The sequence below is a fragment of the Orussus abietinus genome, unplaced genomic scaffold (assembly GCF_000612105.2).
Source record: "Orussus abietinus isolate OABI.00-Male unplaced genomic scaffold, Oabi_2.0 scaffold2, whole genome shotgun sequence".
NCBI classification, from domain to species: domain Eukaryota; kingdom Metazoa; phylum Arthropoda; class Insecta; order Hymenoptera; family Orussidae; genus Orussus; species Orussus abietinus.
Genome location: NW_019396012.1, coordinates 1872795 through 1898380, shown reverse-complemented (window position 1 = coordinate 1898380; position 25586 = coordinate 1872795). Strand labels below are relative to the sequence as shown.

The 25586-nt window shown below is 40.8% G+C and overlaps 7 protein-coding genes across 12 annotated transcripts; 4 read left to right on the top strand and 3 right to left on the bottom strand.

The window, feature by feature from the left end:
- Positions 1–1353: 1353 nt before the first annotated feature.
- Positions 1354–5676, bottom strand: LOC105700610 (AP-3 complex subunit beta-1). Its single transcript, XM_012426626.2, has 10 exons — positions 5543–5676; positions 5238–5313; positions 4548–5129; positions 4169–4465; positions 3761–4028; positions 2960–3670; positions 2576–2878; positions 2220–2491; positions 1771–2135; positions 1354–1695 (listed from the first exon to the last, which is right to left on the bottom strand). The coding sequence occupies exons 1-10, from the start codon at positions 5674–5676 to the stop codon at positions 1548–1550; spliced, it is 3156 nt and encodes a 1051-aa protein (XP_012282049.1). The 3' UTR covers positions 1354–1547.
- A 545-nt stretch (positions 5677–6221) lies between these two features.
- On the top strand, positions 6222–9436 carry LOC105700602 (autophagy-related protein 13 homolog). Of its 3 annotated transcripts, XM_012426600.2 has the most exons (6): positions 6222–6406; positions 6529–6803; positions 6923–7271; positions 7353–7536; positions 7624–8218; positions 8341–9436. In XM_012426600.2, exons 2-6 carry the CDS (start codon positions 6636–6638, stop codon positions 8551–8553), a joined length of 1509 nt encoding a protein of 502 aa, XP_012282023.1. In that variant the 5' UTR covers positions 6222–6406; positions 6529–6635; the 3' UTR covers positions 8554–9436. The 3 variants fall into 3 exon arrangements, with proteins under 3 accessions (XP_012282023.1, XP_023290306.1, XP_012282024.1); XM_023434538.1 differs by having other exon boundaries at positions 6222–6803; XM_012426601.2 differs by lacking the exon at positions 6222–6406 and having other exon boundaries at positions 6681–6844.
- A 106-nt stretch (positions 9437–9542) lies between these two features.
- On the top strand, positions 9543–11212 carry LOC105700603 (HIG1 domain family member 1A, mitochondrial). Of its 4 annotated transcripts, none has more exons than XM_012426604.1 (3): positions 9543–9684; positions 10390–10510; positions 10595–11212. In XM_012426604.1, exons 2-3 carry the CDS (start codon positions 10423–10425, stop codon positions 10780–10782), a joined length of 276 nt encoding a protein of 91 aa, XP_012282027.1. In that variant the 5' UTR covers positions 9543–9684; positions 10390–10422; the 3' UTR covers positions 10783–11212. The 4 variants fall into 4 exon arrangements, with proteins under 4 accessions (XP_012282027.1, XP_012282030.1, XP_012282029.1 ...); XM_012426607.2 differs by lacking the exon at positions 9543–9684 and adding an exon at positions 9928–9946; XM_012426606.2 differs by lacking the exon at positions 9543–9684 and adding an exon at positions 10146–10164.
- A 120-nt stretch (positions 11213–11332) lies between these two features.
- On the bottom strand, positions 11333–13845 carry LOC105700601 (T-complex protein 1 subunit gamma). Its single transcript, XM_012426599.2, has 4 exons — positions 13618–13845; positions 13470–13531; positions 12066–13203; positions 11333–11942 (listed from the first exon to the last, which is right to left on the bottom strand). The coding sequence occupies exons 1-4, from the start codon at positions 13652–13654 to the stop codon at positions 11530–11532; spliced, it is 1650 nt and encodes a 549-aa protein (XP_012282022.1). The 5' UTR covers positions 13655–13845; the 3' UTR covers positions 11333–11529.
- Positions 13846–14531: 686 nt separating this feature from the next.
- Positions 14532–17361, top strand: LOC105700438. Its single transcript, XM_012426270.2, has 8 exons — positions 14532–14755; positions 14829–15137; positions 15223–15350; positions 15427–15597; positions 15664–15872; positions 15948–16278; positions 16360–16704; positions 16808–17361. Exons 1-8 carry the CDS (start codon positions 14672–14674, stop codon positions 17268–17270), a joined length of 2040 nt encoding a protein of 679 aa, XP_012281693.1. The 5' UTR covers positions 14532–14671; the 3' UTR covers positions 17271–17361.
- A 233-nt stretch (positions 17362–17594) lies between these two features.
- On the top strand, positions 17595–20831 carry LOC105700580 (lipase member H). Its single transcript, XM_012426555.2, has 7 exons — positions 17595–17826; positions 18171–18273; positions 18923–19071; positions 19474–19719; positions 20071–20277; positions 20353–20509; positions 20629–20831. Exons 1-7 carry the CDS (start codon positions 17778–17780, stop codon positions 20681–20683), a joined length of 966 nt encoding a protein of 321 aa, XP_012281978.1. The 5' UTR covers positions 17595–17777; the 3' UTR covers positions 20684–20831.
- Positions 20511–25576, bottom strand: LOC105700578 (methionine--tRNA ligase, cytoplasmic). Its single transcript, XM_012426552.2, has 16 exons — positions 25372–25576; positions 24985–25136; positions 24601–24717; positions 24372–24521; positions 24160–24282; positions 23937–24052; positions 23748–23864; positions 23644–23682; positions 23398–23562; positions 23049–23325; positions 22595–22976; positions 22298–22511; positions 21990–22226; positions 21574–21916; positions 21277–21501; positions 20511–21191 (listed from the first exon to the last, which is right to left on the bottom strand). Exons 1-16 carry the CDS (start codon positions 25472–25474, stop codon positions 21039–21041), a joined length of 2913 nt encoding a protein of 970 aa, XP_012281975.1. The 5' UTR covers positions 25475–25576; the 3' UTR covers positions 20511–21038.
- Positions 25577–25586: the final 10 nt, after the last annotated feature.

The following is a 25586-nucleotide window of genomic DNA, read 5'->3' as shown; positions in this document are numbered from 1 at the left end:
GAAGGGCATACTACTTCTAACGCGAACAATCCAGCAGCTTCCACCGTTACCGACGACTAACCCGGCTCGGCTGTCGGCCCGCGAATACGAGTTTCAGTCGACGGGCTTGTCCCGGCTTACAGCAGGCAGAGCCCCCGCGGGATGCCGCCAGAGCGAAACAACGTATCGCGCAACCGACAACCTGAGCCAGGTAGCCTTGCACGCCGTAGCTTAGCTACGACGTACTAGGTGCCGACGGAAGCTGCCGGATACACTAAAGGTACGGCAATGCCGTACCTGCAAAAAATCTACTTCGGTTAGTACGCAAATCCGGAATTACTAGCTGCATGGAAACATACCCGACAACTTCCTGTCCGCAATTTACAATTTCGCACGCACGCAACGAGTGCTTCCACTTTTAACTACGTTAAGCTACTGTCATACAAAAAAAAAACACGCTAAGTGGAAACACTCACGCAGCTATTTGCGGATCGGGGGTTTTCAACGATAGTTGGAAACCACCGATCCCCCAGGCTCACCACGTGGAGGTTGCTGCGCACCGAAGCCCGTTACAAACGTAATAAATTAAATTAAATATATATTAAGAAAGGGAACGGAAGGGAGGGGGGATGTCTCCCAGAAGGCCCGGGTTCACAACCCAAGTTAACCGAAGTTTTATTTTTAACCGTTAGGTTTAACCGTAGGTTAAAACTGGGGTTAACCGTAGGTTAAAACTGCGGTTAACCGTTAGATTTAACCGTAGGTTAAAACTGCGGTTAACCGTTAGGTTAAACTGGGGTTAAATAAGTTAAACTCCAGTTAACTCGAGGGTGGAACCGGACCCAAATAGGGCTCCAACATACATACAAGTGTGTGTTTGTGTGTGAGAGCGACGGTCGAAGCAGGTACCCCGATGTTTACCCTTCGGAAGACCAAAGGGTAATGACGCTCCGAGGGCGCGCTCGGCCTTATATAGGGTCCCCGACCCCGACATGCGCATGCGCAGTTCCTTATCACACCTTTGTATATTCCTATTTTGGAATTTTTTTATAATAACAGAATTTTTTGCTATGGAATCCTTTTTCAGGGTCTTTATACTCACGTTATAAAATTTCAAACGATTAGGTACACCTAGTTTTTGAAAAATTTCCTTATCAACCGACCCCCCGGTTGCCTCTTTCTCGTCTTTGGGGGCAAAAAACGGTGAAAGCTGAGTACGAAACCAGAGGGCATTACAGGATTTGAGTGCACGACCCTACCCGTGAGCAATCTCCCAACTCATCTCTGTTGAAGGATGTGGAAAGTACAGTCAATGACAGAACGCAAACAAAACTTAAATATGCAATTAAATTTTATTATGAAAAGATTCAAAGAGGTAATATTTGAATAAAATATTTATATGTGTATATGTATATATATGTATATATATGTATATCCGCAAATGTACACTTTATAGTCGTAAAGTGGAATGAGATACGAGTGTTCTTGGTGATAATTGGGACGATTGAGGAAAACTTGAGCGTCTGGTCAAATACGTACGATCATGTAAGTCTCTTAAGAAATGAGGCTCATTTCAGGTTACTTTTCAACTCATTCAGCAACATAGAACCTACGACCATTTTTTCACAATTCACACATACTTCCAAATCATTATTTTCCAGAATCTTTACAGTTATTAAAACTAATGATTTTGAAGCCAATGTGTGTGCTGCAAATCTAGAAAATATAATAAGATTATTAAACACACTAATAGGATAAGGAAGAGCTATGTAAAGAGGTTGTTACTATTACCTGATTATATCGTCTTCACTGGATATTACAGCAACGTTTGCAGCTTCAAAAATCTTTTGAGAAATGATCTTTCTGTTCCCTGAGAAAGCCACTTTCATGGTGTGTTCATTCATGCCCTTTAATTTTGCTTTTTCAGATATAAATGTACTTTCAGGTAGGAGAACCGACCTCACTATTTCACCAATAGGTGCACTTATACTGACAGATCGAGAGTATTTGTCTTCGTTTATGGTGAAGTCAATACTAAAAGGCGCGGGCTGTGTAGAATCATTAAAATTGACACCCAAAGTGGACGACAAGGTTGCATTTGGCAGCAAAATAGATATAGGTGAAAAGTCATGGATTAGCATTCCAGATGGTAAGTTCTGAAATCATGGTTATAGGTTAGAAAAATGCTATCATACGTATACATATAAAGATATTATTTACTATCATAACAGTCGTCATACCTTACTCCCAATGTGAATATCTTGAATAGTTTCAGTGCCTTCGTTTGTAAATGTTAATTCTATTGAAACCATAACTGAACTAACTAAATGCTGTGATCGCATGAACCTGAATTCAACTTTTAAACCTTTTCCACTAATTTTATTTAATAATTCAGACTTCTTAATTGGTACAAAAGATGTTGCAACCTCTCTAGTTTCATTTGAGACAGTTGGATTCATCGGAGTAAGGAAACCTCCGAAGCTTGGAGTCATGACAGGTGTCATGGGCATTACTGTTAATAAATATCACGATCTTATTAATGACATTAAAGCTATGTGAAAATGTAATTATTATAATAGAAAGCCTGTCAACTCACTGTCATCTAAATCCAACAGTAAATCAAGGTTACTCTTAGGTTTTTCCACATTTTCTTTCTTAGTAGTCTTTTCTTTTGCAGTTTGTTTAATCTCATTATCGTTCTCCTCTGAGCTTGAGTCTTCCTCGTCGGACCTTTGGCTACCCGTCTCACTCTCAGAATCTTCCGACTTGCTTCCTGAACTCTTTTGTCCACCTTCGTTATCTGACTTCCCTGATTCTGATTCAGAATACTCAGATGAGTCACTGTTCTCAGATGATTGGCTCGATGAACTTTCAGTACTTTCTTCTTCTGCATTGGATTCTGGAACACATGATTTTTATTCAAATAAATTCTTTTCAGTTATCAGAAAAAATAATTCCATGAAACATTAAATTATACTACCTTCAGCAGCCGTGCTTTCTTCTTCACTGTAAATAACCTTTTCCTTCACTTTATTCTTTTTTTCTCGCTTTTCTTTCTTGCCGTGCTTCTCACTTTTTACAAAAGGCAGAGGCTCTGCAACATCCCTAAGGAATGGATCTGGAGGAACCTCAGGAAACGAAGGTAACGGTCGATAACCCGCACAAGGCATGTTAAGATAATGTGACAATGTGCCCAGTTGAAATTGAGAATCTGTGAATTTGGATGTCAGTGTCGGAGCTGGCTTGGGAGCGAGGAAAACTTTCTTTGCAAGCTGCGTTAGCTTTTTACTAGGCCCTTCTTCGTCGTCAAAAATGAAATGCTTCAAAAAGCGAGCTCTGTCTCTGATGTCATAATTTTGGTCGTACTTAGCAAGCTGAAAAACGTACTGACAGAATAGTTTGGTTTGTGCAGGATTGTTCAAGCATAATTTCACAGCTAAGTTCAAAGTTTGCAGTTTCACGATATCCTGCTCATTTGTAAAACTCTTAGCCATTTTTCTGAGCACGTCTGGCGCAATCTTCGGTACCCGGTCGGAGTATTCTCCTAACAGCCATAGTATAGAAGCTCTGGCTTGTGGTACGGTTATAAAATCCATTAATTTTGCCATGTGAGCTATTATGTCTTTATGTTCATTCGGTTGAGTTTGCAGTAGTTTCTTTATGACGACTACACTTTCTGCTACAATGGCCTCTATATAACAAAGAAGAGCAGTACATTGTATATCAACTGATTATAAGGTCTATGATTTCTACCGAAGCAAATTCTCAACTATGCTCTTACCGTCTCTATTACTCAGCAATGAAACTAATCCACTAAGACAAGTATCTGTTACTTCTTTTATATTGCTGGCACATCTTCCAATAGCTTGGATACTTGCACCCACAAATTCTTTGTCACTACTCGAGATGTAAGTTTGAAATTCTCGCAGTATTACACCAATACTTGTTTCGGTAGCCAAATTAGTTAAGATGTCTAATTTCAGTAACTTTATGTGAGTTGGGTCAGAAGTTCTAACAAAGAAAGACTTAAGGAAAGGTTCAAACATCCCCTACAAATTATAATAACAACATTATTTTCATAAATAATTCAACTGTGCCATTTTTATAGAGTATGTAGGTCTAGTGAAAGTTAATGAATAATTCTATTGACATCAATTGTTAGTAAAACCGTTCAGAATACTTACGTTACCTTTCTCGTAATTGATATGCTGGCAATGCAATGCAAAACAATACTTTGCACTTCTCGATGTCCTCTTAACAATCTTATTAGAGCTTTAGCAGCGATCATGACTTCGTTTTGAGGTGCTGCATGATGGTACAGTTGAGCTACAGCCATAACTACGGATGCATTTCTGCTTTGCAAAAGAGGTTTCGTATTTCGTAACAGTAAACGGTGATCAGGGTCTAATGTAGACTTAGGTACTTTCATAACCGATGAATCGGAATCCGATTCATAGAAGGGACGATTATCATCTTCAGGAACATCCTTTAAAAATAAATTATATTTACATTGAATGAAAAAATTATACAGCTATAAACTAACGAATTTCATTTGAATAAAGACTTACATTGATATTAGGGTCAGTAAATTGAGTTCTAGCATATCTTGTTAACATGTTTACGATAACAACCTGTCCCCATTCGTCAACATCAACCAATAAATTGCACAATTTTCTGTAATTCTTATGTATAAGGTCTATTCTCTCAGGGCAAACTTCTTCAAAAGCCATTACTGCCGATCCCACGACAAGAGTTGTCTTATCCGACAATAGTTTCTCCAAAACAGCTATTAACTCCTCTTTTTGATCTGGATCCAAAGAGTACAGTTTAGGAATCGCGTGAGCCGCAGTCTTCCTAACATACGGAGACATGTCACTAGCCGAGTCTTTAATGGCAAGCATAACAATTGGAACTATCATTGATACTCGTATACTAGAGAGTACTCTCAGTGCACTGGCTCTTATCAGCTGATTTGGATCCTTCAAAGCTCTTTGAAATGTGGAAATTGATAAAAGGGCAAGGTCTTGTTGATCCTCCGCATAGCGTACTAAGTACACATAAACTAATTTTTTAACCTCAATATTTTTTGATACAACATTTTTAACTACAGCTGGAAAAAGATCAGAAGCGTCTCTTCCTTTTGCCACCATCTATAAAAACAATTTATCAAATATATATTTTGACCGCATTTATAGTTTCAACATATAATCCTCCTTGGTTAGTTATATTTCAGTCACAAAGAATCAAATTATTTTTACCCCAATTATGCGTTTCATCGCTTCCAACTTGAGGCCATCCTTATTACTATCTAACATCTGTTTTAAGTCTTCATGCCTAAATGAGAAAGAGTTGCACAATCAGTTCACGAACCAAAGGATAACGAAAACTTTTCTTGAGAATAAATTACGATATGTATTCATTTATCCCTTAATCAATTTTGTTTAATGGGATTATTTTATCAATTACTGCAACCAAAATAGAACGTAGTGCTATAAGATATCGGAGCAAGTGAATAAATCCAGTATACTTAATAAACTCAATTTAATTAACCAAAACTGCTTACTTTTTATAGTCTGAATGAAAGAAACCCCCCGATGCAGGATCAGCAGCTAATTCGGGTTCACCTGCACTCGAAGGTCTGTCATTACTGTACGAACCCCCATTATTCGATAACGAATTCGCAGCTGCAGTCAACATCTTTCCTCCTATTCGGCGAAAAGTCTTTACGGGAGCTGAAATATAGAATAATTGTCGATGATCTGGCACAGTGCTTAAAACCCTTGACAGTCAGCTGCTCCCTACGCGGCCTCCATCTTGAATTTCTGCACTTAGCGACAAATTCAATTGTTAATCTTCAGACGTTGTTCGTTTTGACGGATGTGACGCAGCGTCGCTGTTCGTTTTGCAAGTGCATCGCTCTCAGTGTGATACCAATCAGTAATGAGTAATTGAAGTCTCCATAATAATTCTCATATTTTTAAGGAAGATGCAGGTGGCGCCATCACACAGCCAACCAATCAGCGCTTGCCACGTTTCAAAATGGCGAGTGTACATTTGGCGCGCTAAAGTGGGAGGCGTAGTTCGCTGATACAGGTGTCTCACCGGGAACGACGAGTGTCGCAGAGAGTGCGGCATGAGAATGCGGCGTGGACGAACCAATCAGAACTGTGCTTAACAACATTGTCACTTCCGCCGCAGTTCCGATTGGTTGATCGCCCGTGACGCGATGACGCGCCGTGCTTTGTAGGACTTTAATTTCATTCGAGGTAGCAGGTCGTTCCGTTGAGTACCGTTGAGAAGCTTGAGAGCTTTTTGCACGTTCGACGACTTGCATCTGCCCGAGGTTACTCTGGAAAAAATATATTTCACCCAACGACGTTTCTCTACATATTGCTCCGAGTACACGAAAGAGTTGATGCTCAATTCGGTGAATTTACTTACGTAATAAATGTGATTCGTGAACGCACTCGACCACCAATGGTTCGATGCTCCAGTCAACGGTTTTTAGAGGTCCGCGCGACAAACGCACGATTTTTCTTCTATTTCAAGGGATCCTCGTTTGATTTGCCTGTAAATTATGCAAGGCACCGTACACAGGTCAAAGGTAGACGCGGGATTCTTCGTTAGGCATATTGGTTTGGAGTAAGACTTGCAAAATGACCAACGTTACGATGTCCACTATGAAACTGGGCATGCAGGACAAGAAAGATTTAGATAAATTTACCAAGTTCCTGGCGTTAAAGGCTGCTCAGATCATTGTACAGTCTAGATCGGGCGAGAAAATCAACACGAAATGTAAACCAAATTCGTCTGGGACAGATTGGGTATGCTTGAAATCGTATGTCCGCATGTCAAATTTATTGAGGTTTTTATTTTATAACTGACTCAACCTCTTCGTACCCTGCAACATATGTCTGCAAAACACATCTCTTTATTTTTTTAGTTTAATCTTGCGATCCAAGATATACCGGAAGTTTTGGCTGAAGCAAAAAGAGCATTATGCGGAGATATGTTAAATTCCACAATACCACTGTGTATAGAAATTTCTCTGAGAACGGTTGAGGGTGATACCATGGTTTTAGAGATGTGGAGTCTTGGGATTCTACCCGAACAAAGCGATCCTACCATTAGAGTTACTTATACAGTTTATAATAGAATGGGAATTCTATTGAAGTCATTACTGTCAGTATCGAGAATCACCCCAGCTTATAAATTAAGTCGTAGACAAGGTCCAGAGTCCTACGTCATTTGTTACAGAATTTATATGGGTGAACCTCAATTGCATACATTGGGTAAATGATCAGTTGATTAGACTTTCGTTGGTGAGTAGCATTTGCCAATATTTTATATATTTTTGTATACTTATGCTTTAGGTGACAATTATAAAAATGTCAGGGTTGGCCAATTATGTACACCAGTGGGTACCATTCATCTGTCAGTATCATATAGAACCAAAATGGCAATTTCTCCTACTCAGACCGGGCGAGATTCTATCATGCTAAAAAGTGATCATTTTCATTCCGACCTAAGCCCTCGTCATGCTCGATATCAACAAAGGTTTGTTTAAATTTTCAAGTATTTGCAGAATATTTTGAGAAACCTGTATTTGAGTCACGAACTAATCAACCTATTTAAATATTCCAGCGAAGATAACGCAAAATCTTTAAGTGATACCATTAAAGTGGGCGCTTTTGCGATTAACAAACAAGTTATTGTGAACGAGGAGGATCTGGTTATCCCTGATGTTCCATTCAGTTTTCTCTTAACGCCACGTCAAACATCTCCTCCTCGAATATCTGCATTTCCAACAGTAAATACAACTCCGGTAACATCTACGGCAACAGTTACAACTGCAACACCTATTACTACAATTGTAGCAGCTACAGCTATCGTAACCATTACTACTGCTGCTAGTGCTGTTGCTACCACAATTACTACTACTGGTTCTACCGTTGCTACCAATGTTATTTCTAGTACTTCTACTACTGCAACTTCTACTACTAGCACTACGATTAGCACCTCGATGAATGCAACCAGTAGCAATACCGTCACCACTGCTGCAGCTACGGCTATTGTCAATTCAACTTTAGTGATGGATACAGCAACGGATAGTAATAATGGAAACGGTGAAAAAGTAATTAATGACAATGCAACGCCAAAATGTAGCTCACAAAATGGATCGAGGAGAAGTAGCTGTTCGTTAACGAGTGCTAATGGGGATTTTATTATGGTTGATTTGGTAATTATACATTACTAGCCTCGACCTTCATTACCTTGATTTTTTTTTTTTTTATTAAACATATGACGTTTTCGTAGCAAGTCTGGGCATGATTTTTCAATGAATCATTTTTATTTCAACAGAAAACTCCATTCGCTGGTACTAATACAAACAGCGACTTAGGTGCCTTTTATCGCGAATGTCAAAGTGCTCCGCAGTTGCATGCATTCATGGAGGAACAAACATTAGCTGAGCAAGTGGGTGATCTTACCAAGCAGCTAGAGACTTTTGAAATTAATATGCGACGATACGAGGACATCCTCACCTCTCTGTGTGAATCGGAGAACAATAACTAACAAAGGGATTGAGATTGCTATATAATGTACATTTGTTCTTGCTGCGATAAGCCTCGAGCTTGTTAGAAAGCAGGAAATTCCCTCATTCTGTTAACAAGGTCAGAAGCCTTACATTAAAACAGACTACACGCATCTTAAACTCCATGGCTTAGTGCTGTTCTTTTGAAATCATGAATATTTAGAATCGTAATCCGCAGGTAAATTGCAAGCTCTACTCTATTCAGTATCTATATCTATTAATCGTCTAAATTGGAAAAGTTCACGTTTATCAAAATATTTTCGAACTAAGGAAAATTTTTTACAAATGGTTAGAGAAAAAACCTTAATCAATTAAAGATCAAGCGAAATGTCGTTTGGAGCAAACGTGAAAAGCAATTACCACTCGATAAGATTCACTAACATGGTAAAAGCAACGAAACGATTTGGCATATTCTTGTACAGAATTTAATTTCTAACGCAAGCACATATAACAACTCCTGCACATTTTTTAATGCTGAAACGTATGCTGATACACGGATTAACCTACGCCAAGAGTACTTACAAATAGCGCAATAATAGGCCATTCTTGTCTGTTTCTAATCCTATATCCATAAATGCTAAAGAGGACAAAGAACGATAGATTATCATTCTTGATGTCAGCCACACGATAGCTGCCTTCAGGGAGAACTGATTTGTTACGCGTCTAGAGGTTTTCGAATTTAAGTTATTATTTGTACATATTGTAAATCGATTGTATACACCATAGAATATATTGTACACTAATTAAATTAAATGTGAAGTATCTTCGAGTACTGAAAATATCACTACGCAGTCCATTACGTCCATGCACTAATTATTGAAAATTGTTATTACAAAGCGCACTGTAATAAACTGCTGAAACATGTGCGCGTATATACCTATAAGATCGTTCACGTGGCGCCATTAATCTGAACTGGTTCTCAGAAATATCTTTCTGTACAGTAACGTATTATACAATGCCCCTAAGGTGGACGTCAGACGTGCACGGAGTCACGGACTTCGTCTTTGGCGCGCTACCAACCGACATATTACGTCAGTTGATCCATATAATCGCGCGCACTCGACGTGACTCGGTGTACGCTCGACAAATGAGAGTGAGCTCAAGTTTTACAGGTACGTGCACTGTATTTTTTGGTATTTTTCAATGATGCGGTAATACAATAATTTCGTCAAAGCTCATCCCTCAAATAGTCAGTCTAATAAAATAATAAAAGGGGCAAATGAGCCATTATCGGAGTCCCCATATCGTGCGATTTTCATATTTAATAAGATAAAATCAGAAAAATGTTGACTTGTCACTGTCATTTTACTGTTAGGGCACGAACTTTCATTATTTTTGGAGAAATTCCATCCTGCAATTCAGTCTTCCCTAGAGGTAATCGTTTTTTACTTGATAACGTGATACCGATGTTGACCGATGTAGGCCACAGGGTAAAATGGTATTTTTATAAGAATTCAAATTTTCGGAATTGCAAGTGATGTATACGTTGTCTCTGTTACCGTTGAAAGAAACTACTTTGAATATGTCTGTGGGATGGAGTCTGTGCCAACAATGTGTAACTCGAGTGTTGAACTTGTCATGTATTTTTGGATGTAAGCCCTTGTCGATTGACCTTGAATTTCACGAGCCACGCGCTCTTGACACTCATTTGCACTATCAATACTTGTTCACTATTGTTAATTCATGTTTAGTTGTTTCCAAACGAAAGGATAAGGAAATTAAGTCAACTTATACTGTAATCGTTACAACTAATATCTGTCATCACATTTATCTGCAAAAGGTGGAATTTATCACAGTGTATCACGGTGATGTTACAGGTTAGCAGTTATTAATCATTTTATCAGGGAAAAATGGATAAAAGAACGGTAGAGGTACTTGACGAAACATCAGGATCAAAATTCATACGTAAATCGAAGGAATCGCCATTCTTAGTAGTTGGTATGTCTAAAGTACTGCTTACTTTAATTTTTAAATACATTATTATTATTAAGTTTGTTTAAATTAATTTTTACCCATTTAAAGGACTGGCAGGGTTGGTAGCGGCATGTGCTTATGGTGCATATTCGTTCAAAACTAAGAAGGTGTCCACTTCTACTTTTCTGATGCAACTACGAGTCACTGCTCAAGGACTCGTCATAGCCAGCTTAACGGTTGGCGTGGCATGGCAGATGGTTCAAAAGTATGTCCTACATGACGAAAAGAAAGAATGAAATTTGGAAAAGTTACTGATGAATTAGCAGATGAGATATTATTCTGTCAATGATAATGAAGTTACAATAAGACCGCTACAATTATCATTCTGTAAGGAATGGTACTTACATATATAGTAACTCTTTAAGAGTTTGAAGAAAAGATAATTTATTTTGATTCATCCTCAACATTTTGGCGCTCGCAGTTATAAGATACTCAGTCTAAGCAAAGCAGGACAAATACTTGTATGTTAGTTTAACTTTATATACAATGATTTTAATTGTTAAGAAATGATACACAGCAGAGCTGTGCGAATTGAAGACAATTGTTATATACTACCAACTTGCTTCGATTAAACCATGGAGTCTAATAATCCAGGACATTTGCATATATGCTCGATCTATTAAAAGAAAAAAAATGAACAATTAAACGTTATGGTTAAATTTGGAATATTTTTTTATTAGATGTATTTCTTATCCTATCCAATGAAACTGTAGACACTAATGATCGGTCTAAGGTTAAGTTAGGAAGAAGAGAACACGAGAAAGCAAAACTGCTCATAGCCCGAAGTTGATTTTTAAAAATCTTTATTTATTCTCAGAAAAGGCATTTAATTAGCGAACAATCGGCCGTGTACGAATAGTAAACAACTTGCAATAATTATTACGTTAAGTATAAATGATGACGCTTGAACTTTAATCCTACTTTAAAGTTAAAAGTTCATTACATCAAAGCTGAAATGATTAATGTAAGTGGAGTTGCGGCGATTAGTCTTTCGTAGACTCTTCCGTAACCTGACTTGGTTTATGCTCATCTTCCTTAGTCTTCTTTTTGCTCCCCGAAACAATATCGTCGATTCTCAATAACAGAATGGCGGTTTCAATGGCCGTTTTGTAAGTCTGCAACTTAACGGTAAGTGGCTCCCAGATACCACGTTCTTTCATATCGACCAATTGTCCAGTCTCCCCATCAATCCCCCAAGTAGTTCCTCCAGTAGCATGTTTTGCTCGGAGAGCTGTTAAGGTGCGAATTGTATTTGCTCCACAGTTCTGAGCTAATGTTCTAGGAATAATTTCCAAGGCCTGTGACATTGCCTTATAAGGCCATTGTTCGACCCCAGCAAGGCCAGCTGATTTTTCGGTCAGAAGGCGAGACACTTCCATCTCTACTGCTCCTCCACCTGAAAAATCAAAAACGTACATCAACTTGTAATACATTCTTAATAATTTAAAATCTAATAATCAAGCACTGTAAAGAAATACAGTGTAAATAATAAAATTAATTGTTGACGGATAAGCAATACCTGGTACTAATTTTGGTTCGAGGAGGAGGTTCTTCGCAACGTGCAGGGCATCTTGTAAATTCCTCTCGGTTTCATTCAAAATGTCTTTGCTTGCTCCTCTTAAGATAATCGTGCATGCCTTTGGATCTGTGCATTCGGTAATGAAACAGTAGTACTCATCACCGATTTTTTTAACTTCAAAAAGCCCAGCTCCAGTTCCAACGTCTTCTTCCCTCAATTCTTCGGTTCGATTGACCACTGTCGCTCCACAGGCCCGTGCGATTCTGTTGTTATCGGTCTTTCTCAATCGGCGAACTGCTGTGATACCTGCTTTGACCAAATAATGCTGTGCCAGATCTGAGACCCCCTTTTCGGTAAATACGACATCAGGTTTGACCGCAATTATCTCTTCACACACCTTCTTAATGTGTTCTTCCTCCAGTTCCAGAATTTTTGTAAAGTCAGTGTCCTTCATTATTTCAATATTTGTCTGGGATTCACCTTTCTTGTATTCAAGAGGACAATCGAGAAGAATGATTCTTGGATTCTTTATGTATCTTTTCATCTTGGGATGAGTAACGTCCTTGTTGATCATGACACCCTTAAGAACGACGCAGTCTTCAATGCTTCCACCAGGGATTTTTTCTACTTTAGCATACCGCTTAATGTCGATCTCACGACGTCCATTCTCTTCGAGCATGACAGTATTCACGGCATCTAATGCAATATTGCATGCCAGCTGTGACCAACGCCCAATAAATTTAGTACCGATGCAAGAATTAATAACTTGAACCAATTGCTTTCTATCGTTACGATCTAGCGTTATACTAATCCCCTCGTTCAGGATTGTTAGCATATCTTCAAGAGCCTGTCGATAAGCTCTGATTATAACAGTGGGATGCATTCCTTGATCTAAAAAGGGTTCCGCGGTAACCAAAATTTCACTGGCCAAGACGATAACGGAAGTGGTGCCATCGCCCACTTCTTCGTCCTGAGTTCTTGCAATTTCAATCATGGATTTCCCCGCTGGATGCTGAACCGTGATTTCTCGAAGAATAGCATTTCCATCGTTGGTCATGACGATTCCACCCATGGGGTCCATCAACATCTTTAGCATCGCTCGTGGGCCAAGACATGTTCTGATAACATCGGCGATAGCCTTTAGAAGAAAATACGATGAATCAAAGACGTAATACAAAATAAGCTAAAAATAAGATTTCTAACTTTTTATTCCTAGATACATATAACCCAACCTAAAAAATAATGCCAATGAACCACAATCTAATAATGTTAAATTTCATTAAAATTGAATACATTCACTTAGAAACGCTCTGCATTGTCTGTGGTTATGCACGTGGGTGCGACGTGCGGATCGAATACCTTATAAGGAAATACCTTATAGAGATCAAGAGACAATATACTGACCTTTCCAGCCTGGATATTTTCCTTCTGAACCTTCCTGCCCGAATCCCGTTTGGTGTTCTGGCCTGCAATAATCAAAGAGTAAGGCATGGCGTGAATCAAAACGTTTTCATTCAACCGGGTAGCACTAACGGCAACGTCTTCGACTCACTCAATACCACAATCGGCGCGACTCCTGGTCCAAACATTCTTCTGTTTTCTCAATGCCGAATTGCACAAACTTTAAATAAATCACGGCCGCAGTTTGGGTCTAGAACTCCAATTTCGGCAGCCAATTCCACAAAAGTCTCGCCGGGCGTGAAACAATCGTAGTTCTATACCTTTCCACTGTTTTCACGTCCACGAAAAACGAACTAGCACTAGAAGGGCTGTGCCCGAAATTTCTCCAACTTGTTCTCATCAACTCACCTCTGTAAATACCATCGCGATATATATTCGTCCAAGTTGGAACAAGTGACGAAAGATGGCGCCACCGGGTCAACAAATCGAGGGCTGATAAAAAGCGGGAAATTTGACGCAGCATTGAATAATTAACGCCAAATTATTTCTTATGTCTAATCCAGAGAGGGAGATTAACAAATAATTTTTGAAGATTAGATTTTAAGGCGCCTAGTTTAATTTATAATTTCGCCAGCTACCAGTTATTCGAGTCGAGCAACAGTCAGTATACGTCAAGTATGTCACCGAACAAAAGGAATTATAAACGCGGTCGAAGGATAATAATGATTGACAGAATAACGAGACGCGACACGAGCACCGCCTTCTCCGTGTTAAAAAATAGATGGCAAAGGAGCATTTTATATTTTACTAGACACGCAAGCTTTCCTCCTCCCCAGGGAAATTCCCCAGTTGCAGCATTATCGCACAAGACAGTGCCGATACGCAGCACTAAATGAGATGAGCTTTACAATGTTTAAACATTTTATTGTGCTTCAATTAGTCAATACTTTATGTCTAGCGAACGAAGCCACGGAAAACGGCATCATGAGGGATTATTTCGTCTACAAGAATGTGCGAAGTGTCGTAGGGTTTTCCTGCGCACATATAACACGTAATAAAGGCTCGCCAAGCTGTTCTCAAATTTTCTTTACCTATTTAATCTGTCTCCGCTAATTCAAGGTCAATGTCAACTCGTGAAGACGCTGAACGATTTAGGGATTTCGGCAACGATCAAGGCCTTAAAGGACCACTCGAACTTGAAGGCGATGCTGAGCTCGACTTTCTGGAAAGTGGGACTCTTCGTGGACTCCCGGTGCTCTGTCGAAAGTACCTCCTTTATCTTAACCGAGGTAGAATGAACAAATAATTAACGACGAGCAAGACATTAAGTCGGTCCATTTTCGAAGATATATTTCAATCCAGGCTGGAAAATACGGCATGTACGGCGAGCTGCATAAATGGCTGATCCTGGGAGCAGATTTAAACGCTCTCTTGCAACCCATAAACGATGATGCCTTCGGCTTTCTCACCGATTTCGTGGTGGCGGAAGTAACGGGCAATAAATCCACGTTATACGACATTTATAATCCTCACAAAGCTCGAGGTGGTACCTTGAACACGACAAAACTGGGTTCTTGGACGCAGGGAGAAGGGCTGACCGTCGACCTGGTCCAGGAAAAGTTCCCAAGAAGAGCTAATCTTCACGGCATGAAGCTGAAAGTCACCAGCATCGTGAGTAATTAAAAATACTAGAAATATTAAATCTATGCTAAAACTATTTCCCACCTATTTACCGTCTCTTTGTTGAAACCGGTAGACCCAGTACAGGCCGAACGACACGAAGCTGGAGGACTACCTTGAAGATTATACAACACGGTCTCGAGACAGAATTTCCAAGTACACTTATGCGATCCTCCGAGACATCGCCGATCTCTTTAACTTTACGTGAGCTCCTCCTAAGTATCGCTAAGTAGTTCCTCGTGAACATTGGTAAGATTAATACCCTTCGGTTGTTAATTAGAATGGAGATATCGGAGGTCGGCATGTGGGACAAGATCCAGCCGAATGGTTCTCACAGTGGCCTGATGGGAGCTTTGCAAAGAGGAGAAGCAGACTTCGGAGGTTGCACAGCAGTCATGACCGCGGAAAGGCTCGGCCTCGGGAAAATCATCGGTCCAGCCTGGCCATTTCGGTGGGAGTATCTGAAACGAAAAAGCGATCCAATAAGACCCGAGCTAAGTGTCCTTTAAATTCGCAGAACGTGCTTCATGTTCCGTTCGACGCCGACCAAACTAAGAAACGAGCTCTGGCGAGCCCTGTCTCCGGAATCCTGGTACTCCGTCCTCCTGTTGTCAGCCTTTACCATTTTGATCTTCGGTCTGGTATTAATATCCGAAAGTGCAGACCACTGGTTGCAGATATGTACGGATGCCTCGATGCTGACGATCGGGTCTCTGTGCCAGCAAGGTCGGTTCCCGAGTCTTCTTCGAAGCGTAGTCTTTGGGAGAATAATCTTTTTAAGCACTGTCTTAATTACCGCAGGTTCTTCATATATCCCTAGTCGAGCAGCTGGTCGAATCGCGTTTCTTCACCTTCTCGTCTTCAGTTTGATGATGTACAATTACTATTCAGCGAGTATCGTCTCGGCACGCCTAAGCGAGCCCTTGGATAAGATGAACGATTCCCTGAGTCAATTAGCTAAAAGCTCGTTCGGCATCGCAGCTGAGCCAATTCCATACACCGACTTCCTCTTGACGGTAAAACGTGCAACTCCACCTGAAAAATCCTTAAATATCATGAATTATAATTGGATCGATTCCGAATCAAGTGAGGAGCACATCTCGCTAGCTAAATCTCTTAACGTACCACGAACGCTATAATCGATGATGTAATTTCTCTTCCCGATAGAGAGCGTTATCCTTATTCTTTTTCTCTTTTACATGCCCCGATAAAAAATATCGCGGAACGCTTTGGCGTCGACGCGTTTCCTGGACGGGGTGTCCCAATGTCGAATATTTCCAAAGACATCGCCCGACTGGGAGGTGAGGACATTTTATAGGAAACGCTGGGCGAATTTGCCGGACTCGAAGAGGTATCTGCCCCTGGAGGAAGGTATCAAAAGGATGTCCGAAGGCAACTTCGCGTATCACACCGACCCGAACAACGGGTACCCCTTCGTGGAGAAGTTCTTCGACGACAAGATGATCTGCGAACTGACGGAGGTTCATTTATTTCAACCCACCATGATGGCTCTTTGGGCAAGTTACGAAAGCCCTTTGGTGGAGATGGCGAAAGTCGGGTAAAGAGAGTCCCAAAATGTAACTGTGCTCCTCTTCAGCCTCATCCTCATCCTCTGTCGAAGGATTAAATATTAGCATCTCGAGAATATCATTCTTTTTTAGATTGGCAAAACTTACCAATATGGGATTAAGAGTACGCCAGGTGAAGCGATGGAGCTCTAGAAGGCCTCACTGTGAAGCTGGGTCCTTGACCTTGAAGAGCATTACCATTTTCGAGACAGCTCCTGCCTTGATAGTCCTACTCGTGGGGTCCATTCTGGCGACTGGGATCTGTTTCATGGAAATAATCGTCTTCAATCGACTTAAAGGGTACCGAGAAGAGAATTTCAATGGCGTTCCTCGCTCTTTCAGGGAAAAATGGTCACGGATGGTCTTACGATTTCAGAGCACGAGAATCTTACGTGAAGAGGGCCAAGGCTGGCGGAAGGAAGATAAAGCTAAACTCGCTTCGACTATTCGACTCTGTCCCGCGGCGCGGATAAAAAGGAATTCCCGTAGAATAAGATTTCTTTTTTTTTTTCTTCAAGCCTTACTTTCTATTATCACGAGCCATTGCACGGAGTGAAATAGCCAATAGAGTTTCCGTTTAAAAAGATAAGCCGACGAATGTAAGCGCCATCGATCACGGTACAAGCACGAACGTTTCATCCGAGCTTGTTTCGTCTATCGCTGTCCACTGGCGAATGTGTGCGTTTGTTGATTAAAAAATCGGCTTTTTCTAGCAACTACTCCGATTTCACTGATCTACGTCATGATCTCTTATAGCGGCTGACGATAGCTCGGCTTCGTGTCGATGATAATTCCGCAAGTGACGCCGCTTTCTCTGGAAAGTGAATTTTTCTAGTTAAAATCGAAATTAGGGGAGAACACCGAGCTAAACGCGTCGGCTTCAAGTTCGCGACAGTGGGATGTCACATTCGGTCAAGGCACCGCCGCAATTGATCGGCTAATTACCGAGGCCCTGCCTTATCGGTTATCAAAGACAAGAAATCGTAGGATGAATGGCGCTCCGCTACTAAGACGGCTGCAGTAGTAGCCCAGTGCAACGTCGAGTGGTATCACGGGAGGCGACATGTCACTTGTCAAACTTCACCTTCTCCTGGGACTAATCTGCGTTTCAGGTGAAACATTAATTAATTAATAATCTCACGGATCGAATGAAATCCGCCCCTTCCGAACGAGTCGATTTTTCTCCTTCGTCTGTCTTGCTAATTTTTATCCAGAGAGAAGGCATACACCCAGACCTTAATTAATTAATTTAAACAGACAAAAAATAGACTCGCTTGGTTTGACATTTTTCTTACGGTAGAGGCACGAGTGGTTAAAATTGATAAGTCAAAATTGCCGTGAAAAATATTTCTAAGTTTCGGTGCCAATAAAGAGCCGCCTTGGTGAAGGTGGGAGTTAGGATGCGCGATGAAAATCCATTGCCACGAAGACTTATTTAAATTAATAACTATTTTAGCATCGCCCTATCCCCAGGAGACTTTGCTGAACGACGTGGAGACCGTCATCAAGTCGGTGCTGAAATTCGTCCGCGAACCGGCGACGTTTAACTTGTACACCAGGTGCGTTGAAGTGCGATTCCGGAAAACATTATTCTAAGATATTTAACAAATTCAAAGAAGGGACAGTGTCAAGATCGCTTCACGCTTTACACGGATCGCGTAAAAACCCGGAGCCGCCGTCCGTGGATTTTCAAAGTCCAGAGTTTTTTTCCACTTTTCGGAGTGCTCCACGGCTCGTGCGTGGCGAAACGTGTTTACAAAAGAGAAAATCCAAAAAGAAACCGGCCGATAACGTGGTTTATAAGTGCAAGAATTCTTCTAGCGATACGTTCAATCAGCGTTCACCGTATTCTATTCTCAGCGCTGACGCTCCAATGACTATCATCGACGCGTGAATATCACGAAGGCGCCTCTTCCCTCATTGAGTGATAAAAAAGAGGAGAGATCCATCAGCTAAAAATCGCCCCAAAAGTCGTGCAATTTCCAGATTTCGGGTAGGAAGCATTACTTCGATAATTCGGCCCCGTAGCGACGCTGTCTCTTCGTTTATTCTTCGTCTTCGCCCTGGCGAATCCCCCGATGATCCCCTTCGGGAAAATATCCTCACCCTTGAAGAGAATCGCCTAAAAAAAAAAAAAAAACAGAAAATCAGCAATAAAATAAGCTTCATTGAGATTTAATCGCCATCATGCCCGGCAATTTTCTCCAGAGAAAATCCATTCGGCGAGGAGCAACTGTTCCTGAACAATACCGAGGTGTTGTACGCGTCTCACTTCAACGAGAGCAGACCCACGAAAGTCCTTGTCCACGGGTTCAGTGATACCGGAAACGAGGTCTGGATCAAGGATCTGGTAGACGGTGAGTTCTTGAGACGAGGTCCAGTCCCGGTGAAGTACCTGTTAAAGCAAATGTCTGTGAAAAATGGCGAATATAAAAAGCTCCAGCGAAGCGGGTTTGGGTAAACACGGAATCGGAGATGAGGGGATCAATGGTCAACGCGATAGCGATGTAATTGAGTATTTTACACTTTTGCGCTGTCACTCACTGGCAAGAAGCTTGTGTCGCAATGATTAGCGCCGCCGGAAGCTTTTTTTGCTCAGCCCACCCAAATCGAAGCGATATTGGTATTCATAGCTTGGACGATTATGCATTCGTTACAATACTTATCGCAGTGAAATTCGATTCCCTCGAGAGCCTTTAAATGTCGGCTGGGAAACTGGAAACGTACGTTAATACCTGAATAAATATTAAACCTTGCAGCGTACTTGCTTCACGAGGACGTGAACGTCATAGTGGTCGGATGGGGAATTTTGGCAACCGACGTCTACCCCGTGGCAGCGAATAATACCAGGCGAGTCGGTGAATTTCTGGGCGAGTTCCTGGACTTCCTCAATCGGGAATCCAATCTCGAGTACAAGGATGTGCACATATGTGGACACAGTTTGGGGTGCCACGTGGCTGGATTTGCAGGCGCTTATCTAGACGGTCGTATTGGCAGAATAACGGGTAAAGCGTCTTAGAAAGAAAAAAAAGTGGCGTCGAAGACCTCTCGTTCACGAAACTTTTCCCCAAACTGGGTGTTCCGAATCGATTCAAACTCTACAATATCAATTTGGAGGGTATATGGAAGGTCCTGACACTGATGAAATTTCAATTTTTTTTTTTAATTTGTCATAAAAAAAATGAAACTTCACGAGTGTCAGGACCTTCCTTGTAGCATGCACATTCACGATGCAAAGTTCGAAACGTTTCAGCACGCTCAGTTTGAAGTTTCATGAATGATCGATTCGTTAGACGTTGCTTTTTCATCCCCTTAAGAATTCCATTTAGGGATACTTACTCATAACGGAACGTTAGGTCTGGATCCTGCGAGTCCTCTTTTCGAGACGATATCCGGCATCGTGGACCCGGAGTTCCGGTTGGACCCAACAGACGCCCAGTTTGTGGACGTGATTCACACGAGTGGGCCAGCATTCGGTTTCCTGGCTCCTCTTGGACACGCCGACTTCTATCCTAACAGCGGCAAGTTCCCGCAGCCAGGGTGCTCCTTTTTACCTACGACAAGTAATATTCACGTAAAAATAGTTGTTAGAAAAATGAATGATCGTTATCGCACGGCTACGGTGGGCTTTGTTTCAGCATACTGTAGCCATACCCGAGCACACCAGTTCATGACGGAAAGCATAGGGAGTACGTCCGGGTTCAAGGCGAAACCCTGCGAGAGTTGGGAGAAGTACAAAGACGGATACTGCGAGTACAACCCGGTGGTTCTAATGGGAGAATACGCATCCACCTCGTAATACATACACAATAAATTATATTTAACCGTATAAACAGAAAGTATATAATTAATGGTAATATTATTTGGACGCCAGTAAACATGATCACGTGCTCGTTTTCCATTTTATCTTTCAGACTGCGGGGTAAATTCTACTTGACGACTAACGACGCGCCGCCATTTGCCGAGTGAAGTCGCCGGGACGCCGTCCTCGAATGTGCGGCTCTGTCTATGTGCTCGTGATGTAACCTTTTTGCTAGTCATTTACAAGTTACCTTAATTTATGCGATGATACTTTTATGGATCCTATTAGACGTAGGAAAAAAAAAAAAAAAAAAAACAGCAGAATATGACCCTCCCGAAGCCTCGCACCTCCGAGGCCCGTTTACCGACGATAGATCTTACAGTGCCGTAAACGGCTTCGATGATGTAGCGACAGTAAAGGTGCAAATTAAACGATCGGATTATAATTTACAGGGCATGCGTTATTCCTCCGATCGCGAATATCTAACTGGTTTTCGATTCAACCATGGGTAGCGTGTATGAATTATTTCTTCTTCTTTGACTTCTTGTCGGCGGAAATTGATGACACCGTGCCCGTGAGATCAGCCAACTGTTTCTTGAATTTCAACAGAATGTCCACCTGCGGTTGCCAGACGCTCTTATCCCCTTTGGCCTTCAGTTCGCGAACGAGATTTCCCTATTAAAAGAATAAGCAGGTGTTACGTTAAGTCGACACTAATTATATTGACTTCTATTTTTTTCTGTTAAAATCTGGGCAGTACTTGTTTTGCGACAGTTTCCTCTAACGCAGCAATGTCTGCAGCGGTCCCATTCTGTTGGGGCGTAACGGCAGACTGGCCTTTGTCATTTACTGACCGACCAGCCTCGGTTTTGCCGGCATTGCTCTTCATCTCGGCCAATTGTTTCTTCAGCTGCAACAGAACGTCTACCTGCGGTTGCCAGACGCTCTTCTCCTGTTTGGACTTCAATTCCCTGACTAGTTGACCCTACAAACCAGTCCTGGGGTGATGAAAAGTCTCTAGATTTTTTATTTCCGAAAATAAAAAGTCGTTGCCAACCTGCTTGGTAATGGCAGCCTCCAACGATGCTACATCTTTGTATACAGCTCCATTCTCGTGGGAGTTCCCCTGCGTCGAGGCCTCCTGATTTTCCCCGTACTTTCGTCTAAGTTCCTCGATCTTCTGATCCTCGATTTTCGAGAAGAGCGGAGAAGGTTTGCCGATTAGATGGCCAGCAGGCAGCATGGTCGCGATCGACTCAGGGATGAAACCATAATCCTCGGATGACAATCCCAGTTGAGACCTCAGCTTACGCGCCGTATTCGGCATGTAAGGAGCCAACAGTGCAGAAAGTAGACATGCCAAGTTACAACAAATACCAACTACCGTTCCCGCTTTTTTCCTGGAGAAAAGAAGAGAGTACGCAAAGGTTAAAGCCTTCGGTCCACGCGAAAGTTGCACAGCAGCCTGCTTACTTATCATCGTCTGTACCCTTAATCTTAGCCCAGGGTTCTTGCGATTGCATGTACTGATTTCCGTGCTTCGAAATGGCCAACATGTGTTTGATACCGTCCCTTAGCTTAGCCTGTTCCAGGGCGATAATGTAAAGAGTCAGCTCGCGCTGAGCCAAGGCCAATACAGTTAGATCGTCTTCTTGGAGCTCCATGGGTGGAACTTTGGAAGCGAAGTTCTTTTCCACAAATGTCAGGGCTCTGTCGAAACGATTATTCCAGGAAACTGTTCTCCGACGCGCCGCAAAATGTTGCGTGATTAGTCAACCGACCTGTTAACGAAGTTGCCCAGGTTATTTAACAACTCGCTGTTATTCTTCGTGGCCAAGTCCACCCAATTGAAATTCGAATCCTGATTCTCGGGCCGGATATAAGCGAGGTAGAATCTCCAAACGTCAGCCGGAATTCCGGTGTCTCGGGCATCCGTTCCGAACACACCGATCCCTCTTGATTTCGAGAACTTCGTATCCTCGTAATTGAGATATTCTGCAATTAAATGGAATATCGTATACGCATACATGCGTGTCTTCAATGATGGGTTCGATGTAATTTGTTTTATGAATTTATACCAATGGCCATGATGTGTCTAACTAGGGTGTGCCCTTGATCAGCTGCAAGTAATGCGGCAGGAAACATGATGGCGTGAAATGGAACGTTATCCTTAGCCATGAATTGATAAAGACTAACTTCCGAGGCTTGAGGCTTCCACCATTGCTCGTACTCTTTAGTGTACCTCTTTGTAATACTAATGTAACCAAGAGGAGCATCGAACCAGACGTAGAAGACTTTGTCTCTAAAACCTTCTACAGGGACCGGAATGCCCCATTTCAAGTCTCTAGTTATACAACGAGGTTTCAGTCCATCGCGTAACCAAGGTTTAGCGACCACCCTTGCAACAGTGGACCACTCGTTTTCAACGGTAACTGCCCACTCCTTCAATTTTTCCTCTAACTGGAAATAGATATTGAGTTTCATAACCTCTCCGATTGACAGTGGTACAGTAATAACGTAACGAAGACTTACTCTTGGCAGATCGAGGAAAAACTGTGTAGAGGGTTTAACGATTGGACTGCTGTTGCAAACTTTACATCGAGGATTTATCAGTTCGGTTGCATTGACGAGGTGACCACACCCATCACATTGGTCACCACGAGCATCTTCGTACTTGCATCCTGGACAAGTTCCTTCGACAAATCTATCTGCTAAGAATCGCTGACAAGATTCACACAGAAGCTGATCAACAGACTCTGTGATGATGTAGCCTTGTGACTTTATTCTGAGGAAGAACGACTGAACGATTCTAAAAAAATATGAATATCGATACACATGGTACTCTTATGTAGAAAGAAATGCTAAAACAAGACATTCTTACTCAGTTTGTTCCGTGGTTGTTGTTCGACCGAAATAGTCGAACCCTATTCCAAACCATCTATACACATCATTATGTATACTAAAGTATTTATCGCAGATTTCTTGTGGCGTCATTTTCTCTTCAAGAGCTTTGGCTTCGGTTGCTGTGCCATATTCATCAGTGCCACTGTAAAAAAAATGTATATATGTTGGCTTCCATAATTTTGAAGCTCAATGCTACAGAACGTTTTCGTAAATTACTAATTACCTGATATATAAGGTATTATAGTTTCTTTGTCGGCAGTATCTGAAAATGTAAAAAATCGTAGAAATTCTCAGGAGGCGGAATTTGTGTCACAATGTAAAATCTACCTTGCAAAAATGTCTGCTGAAAGCACACAACCAATGATATTTCCCAAATGTGGAACATTGTTGACATAAGGAAGTGCAGAAGTTATTAAAACATTCTTTTCACCTTTCTTAGGTAATCTGTGTAATAGAGGAAAATATTAGCCTTATGCCAATGTAAGAAAGTAAATCATGTTTGAAGTGTTAGCTTACACAGGGTATGATGCTTTGTTAACTTCTGGGTAAGATTGCGTCATCCAATTATTTTTCACTGTACTAATTTCATCTTGACTGACCGAATCAATTTCCTTCTCTTTATTTGCATCAATCTAAAATGATTTTTTCAAGTAGAAAATATCTCAATTTCTACTAACGTAAATTACAGTTACTTATTCAGAAAATATTAATTGTACAAAATTAAAAAAGTATAGCTTACATTATTAGGACTCGATTTGGGAGAACTCACAACTGAGTACGAATTGACGGGGAACCAGGACACAGCTTGAATCGCAGCCATGGCTTTCAACCCTCTTTCTAATTTATATTCCTGTATTGACTCCTGCAGGAATAAAAATGTATACACATAAAATATACTGATTTTTATAAAACTAGTGAATATAATCAAAAGCATTAAATAAATTATCTTACACGAACAATGGGTAAATTTTCAATACTCTTTATCCATTTATCCACATAAGGGAATTCTTTAAATAGTTCCTTACTAACTTCAAGCACTGATAAAGTGGACCACAATGTAACCCAAACGGATATATCAGCTACGGTTAGATCGTCCTTATTCTGTATAAAACAATCTTAGTTATAAATAATAAAGAATATGAATTCATAGTGCATCTGGAATTTTAAGTTTTAATTTTACCTTAATTAAGTACTTTGTAGCCTTCAAAACTATATTCAGTTCCTTTAAAAGGGACGATATTCGAGGCTTATGTGAAGTATCTAAAATTCCAGTCCCACCGTATGCTACTATGGCAGGCTGAAATGTACAAAATAAATGACACACTCAAATGCTTTGTCACTCACTGGGTTATGAGGCCAAAGTTGTTGTACGTTTATATGATTAACCGTGAGAAACCGTTATAGATATTGGACCTGTCAATACTTTTTTCATTTGTATACAATTTCTTCTATGTTTCAAGTAAGCGTTCCTTGCAATACGTCCCATATTATCAGGTCATATGTATCAGTTTCTTTATATAATTTATACAGTAACTAAAAATAGTTATAGGCAAAATAATATTACCTGTAATTGAGAGATGTCCCACTCTAACCATCTATTAGCAAGAATACTAAATTCTTCAGTCGATGGTACTAAAAGTTGTACCGCAGCGCTAGTACTAAATAAGCTTACCCCTGATGGCAAGTTTAGTATTGGTAAGCGTCCCAAAGCAGTATCTGTACATAACGTCCACGCATTTTTATAAGTGACATAAAATAATGAATCAAGGAACACGTTAATTATTTATATCGCATTAATGTATACAGTAGTTTGTTAAAATATTTAACTTTCGGACAAATAAAACCTTCACAGAAATTTTAAATAGATTGGTCTAACAATCAGGTGAATTTAAATACCATAAACACTTTTTTTATGTTCGATTTCAATATTCAAAGAGGTTAGGTTACCTACCTTTCGGAGTTACCGTTTTTACTGTAACTGATTGTTGACCCAGCTTAGCTGCTATGATCAGCTTCAAAGTGTTTGGATTTCCCTCGTTTGTTAATACAATCATTTCTATCAATAAATTAATAAATATCCGGAATAAATAGAAAAATATGTTCACGGCTTGGTCACTACACGTGAGCGACACGCAGCAACTTCTGACAGATTGCACAGCTAGCGTT

What these genes read in the sequence shown, in the direction of transcription:
- LOC105700602 (XM_012426600.2), top strand. Translation starts at nt 6,636, where the DNA reads ATGACCAACGTTACGATGTCCACTATGAAACTGGGCATGCAGGACAAG. An exon ending in ACCTCAATTGCATACATTGG is followed by an intron (nt 7,272 to 7,352) that starts GTAAATGATCAG and finishes CTTATGCTTTAG; the next exon opens with GTGACAATTATAAAAATGTC. An exon ending in ATTTTATTATGGTTGATTTG is followed by an intron (nt 8,219 to 8,340) that starts GTAATTATACAT and finishes TTATTTCAACAG; the next exon opens with AAAACTCCATTCGCTGGTAC.
- LOC105700438 (XM_012426270.2), top strand. Translation starts at nt 14,672, where the DNA reads ATGCTGAGCTCGACTTTCTGGAAAGTGGGACTCTTCGTGGACTCCCGG. An exon ending in CCTCCTTTATCTTAACCGAG is followed by an intron (nt 14,756 to 14,828) that starts GTAGAATGAACA and finishes ATTTCAATCCAG; the next exon opens with GCTGGAAAATACGGCATGTA. An exon ending in AGCTGAAAGTCACCAGCATC is followed by an intron (nt 15,138 to 15,222) that starts GTGAGTAATTAA and finishes TGAAACCGGTAG; the next exon opens with ACCCAGTACAGGCCGAACGA.
- LOC105700610 (XM_012426626.2), bottom strand. Translation starts at nt 5,676, where the DNA reads ATGTTGACTGCAGCTGCGAATTCGTTATCGAATAATGGGGGTTCGTAC. An exon ending in TTACTGACCCTAATATCAAT is followed by an intron (nt 4,466 to 4,547) that starts GTAAGTCTTTAT and finishes TTATTTTTAAAG; the next exon opens with GATGTTCCTGAAGATGATAA. An exon ending in ATATTCACATTGGGAGTAAG is followed by an intron (nt 2,136 to 2,219) that starts GTATGACGACTG and finishes CCATGATTTCAG; the next exon opens with AACTTACCATCTGGAATGCT.
- LOC105700578 (XM_012426552.2), bottom strand. Translation starts at nt 25,474, where the DNA reads ATGATTGTATTAACAAACGAGGGAAATCCAAACACTTTGAAGCTGATC. An exon ending in AACAAAGCATCATACCCTGT is followed by an intron (nt 23,865 to 23,936) that starts GTAAGCTAACAC and finishes TCTATTACACAG; the next exon opens with ATTACCTAAGAAAGGTGAAA. An exon ending in TCAGCAGACATTTTTGCAAG is followed by an intron (nt 23,683 to 23,747) that starts GTAGATTTTACA and finishes TTACATTTTCAG; the next exon opens with ATACTGCCGACAAAGAAACT.
- LOC105700580 (XM_012426555.2), top strand. Translation starts at nt 17,778, where the DNA reads ATGTCACTTGTCAAACTTCACCTTCTCCTGGGACTAATCTGCGTTTCA. An exon ending in GGGACTAATCTGCGTTTCAG is followed by an intron (nt 17,827 to 18,170) that starts GTGAAACATTAA and finishes TAACTATTTTAG; the next exon opens with CATCGCCCTATCCCCAGGAG. An exon ending in CTCCTTTTTACCTACGACAA is followed by an intron (nt 20,278 to 20,352) that starts GTAATATTCACG and finishes GCTTTGTTTCAG; the next exon opens with CATACTGTAGCCATACCCGA.
- LOC105700603 (XM_012426604.1), top strand. Translation starts at nt 10,423, where the DNA reads ATGGATAAAAGAACGGTAGAGGTACTTGACGAAACATCAGGATCAAAA. An exon ending in ATCGCCATTCTTAGTAGTTG is followed by an intron (nt 10,511 to 10,594) that starts GTATGTCTAAAG and finishes ACCCATTTAAAG; the next exon opens with GACTGGCAGGGTTGGTAGCG.
- LOC105700601 (XM_012426599.2), bottom strand. Translation starts at nt 13,654, where the DNA reads ATGTTTGGACCAGGAGTCGCGCCGATTGTGGTATTGA. An exon ending in CGCGCCGATTGTGGTATTGA is followed by an intron (nt 13,532 to 13,617) that starts GTGAGTCGAAGA and finishes TGATTATTGCAG; the next exon opens with GCCAGAACACCAAACGGGAT. An exon ending in AAAATATCCAGGCTGGAAAG is followed by an intron (nt 13,204 to 13,469) that starts GTCAGTATATTG and finishes TTTCTTCTAAAG; the next exon opens with GCTATCGCCGATGTTATCAG.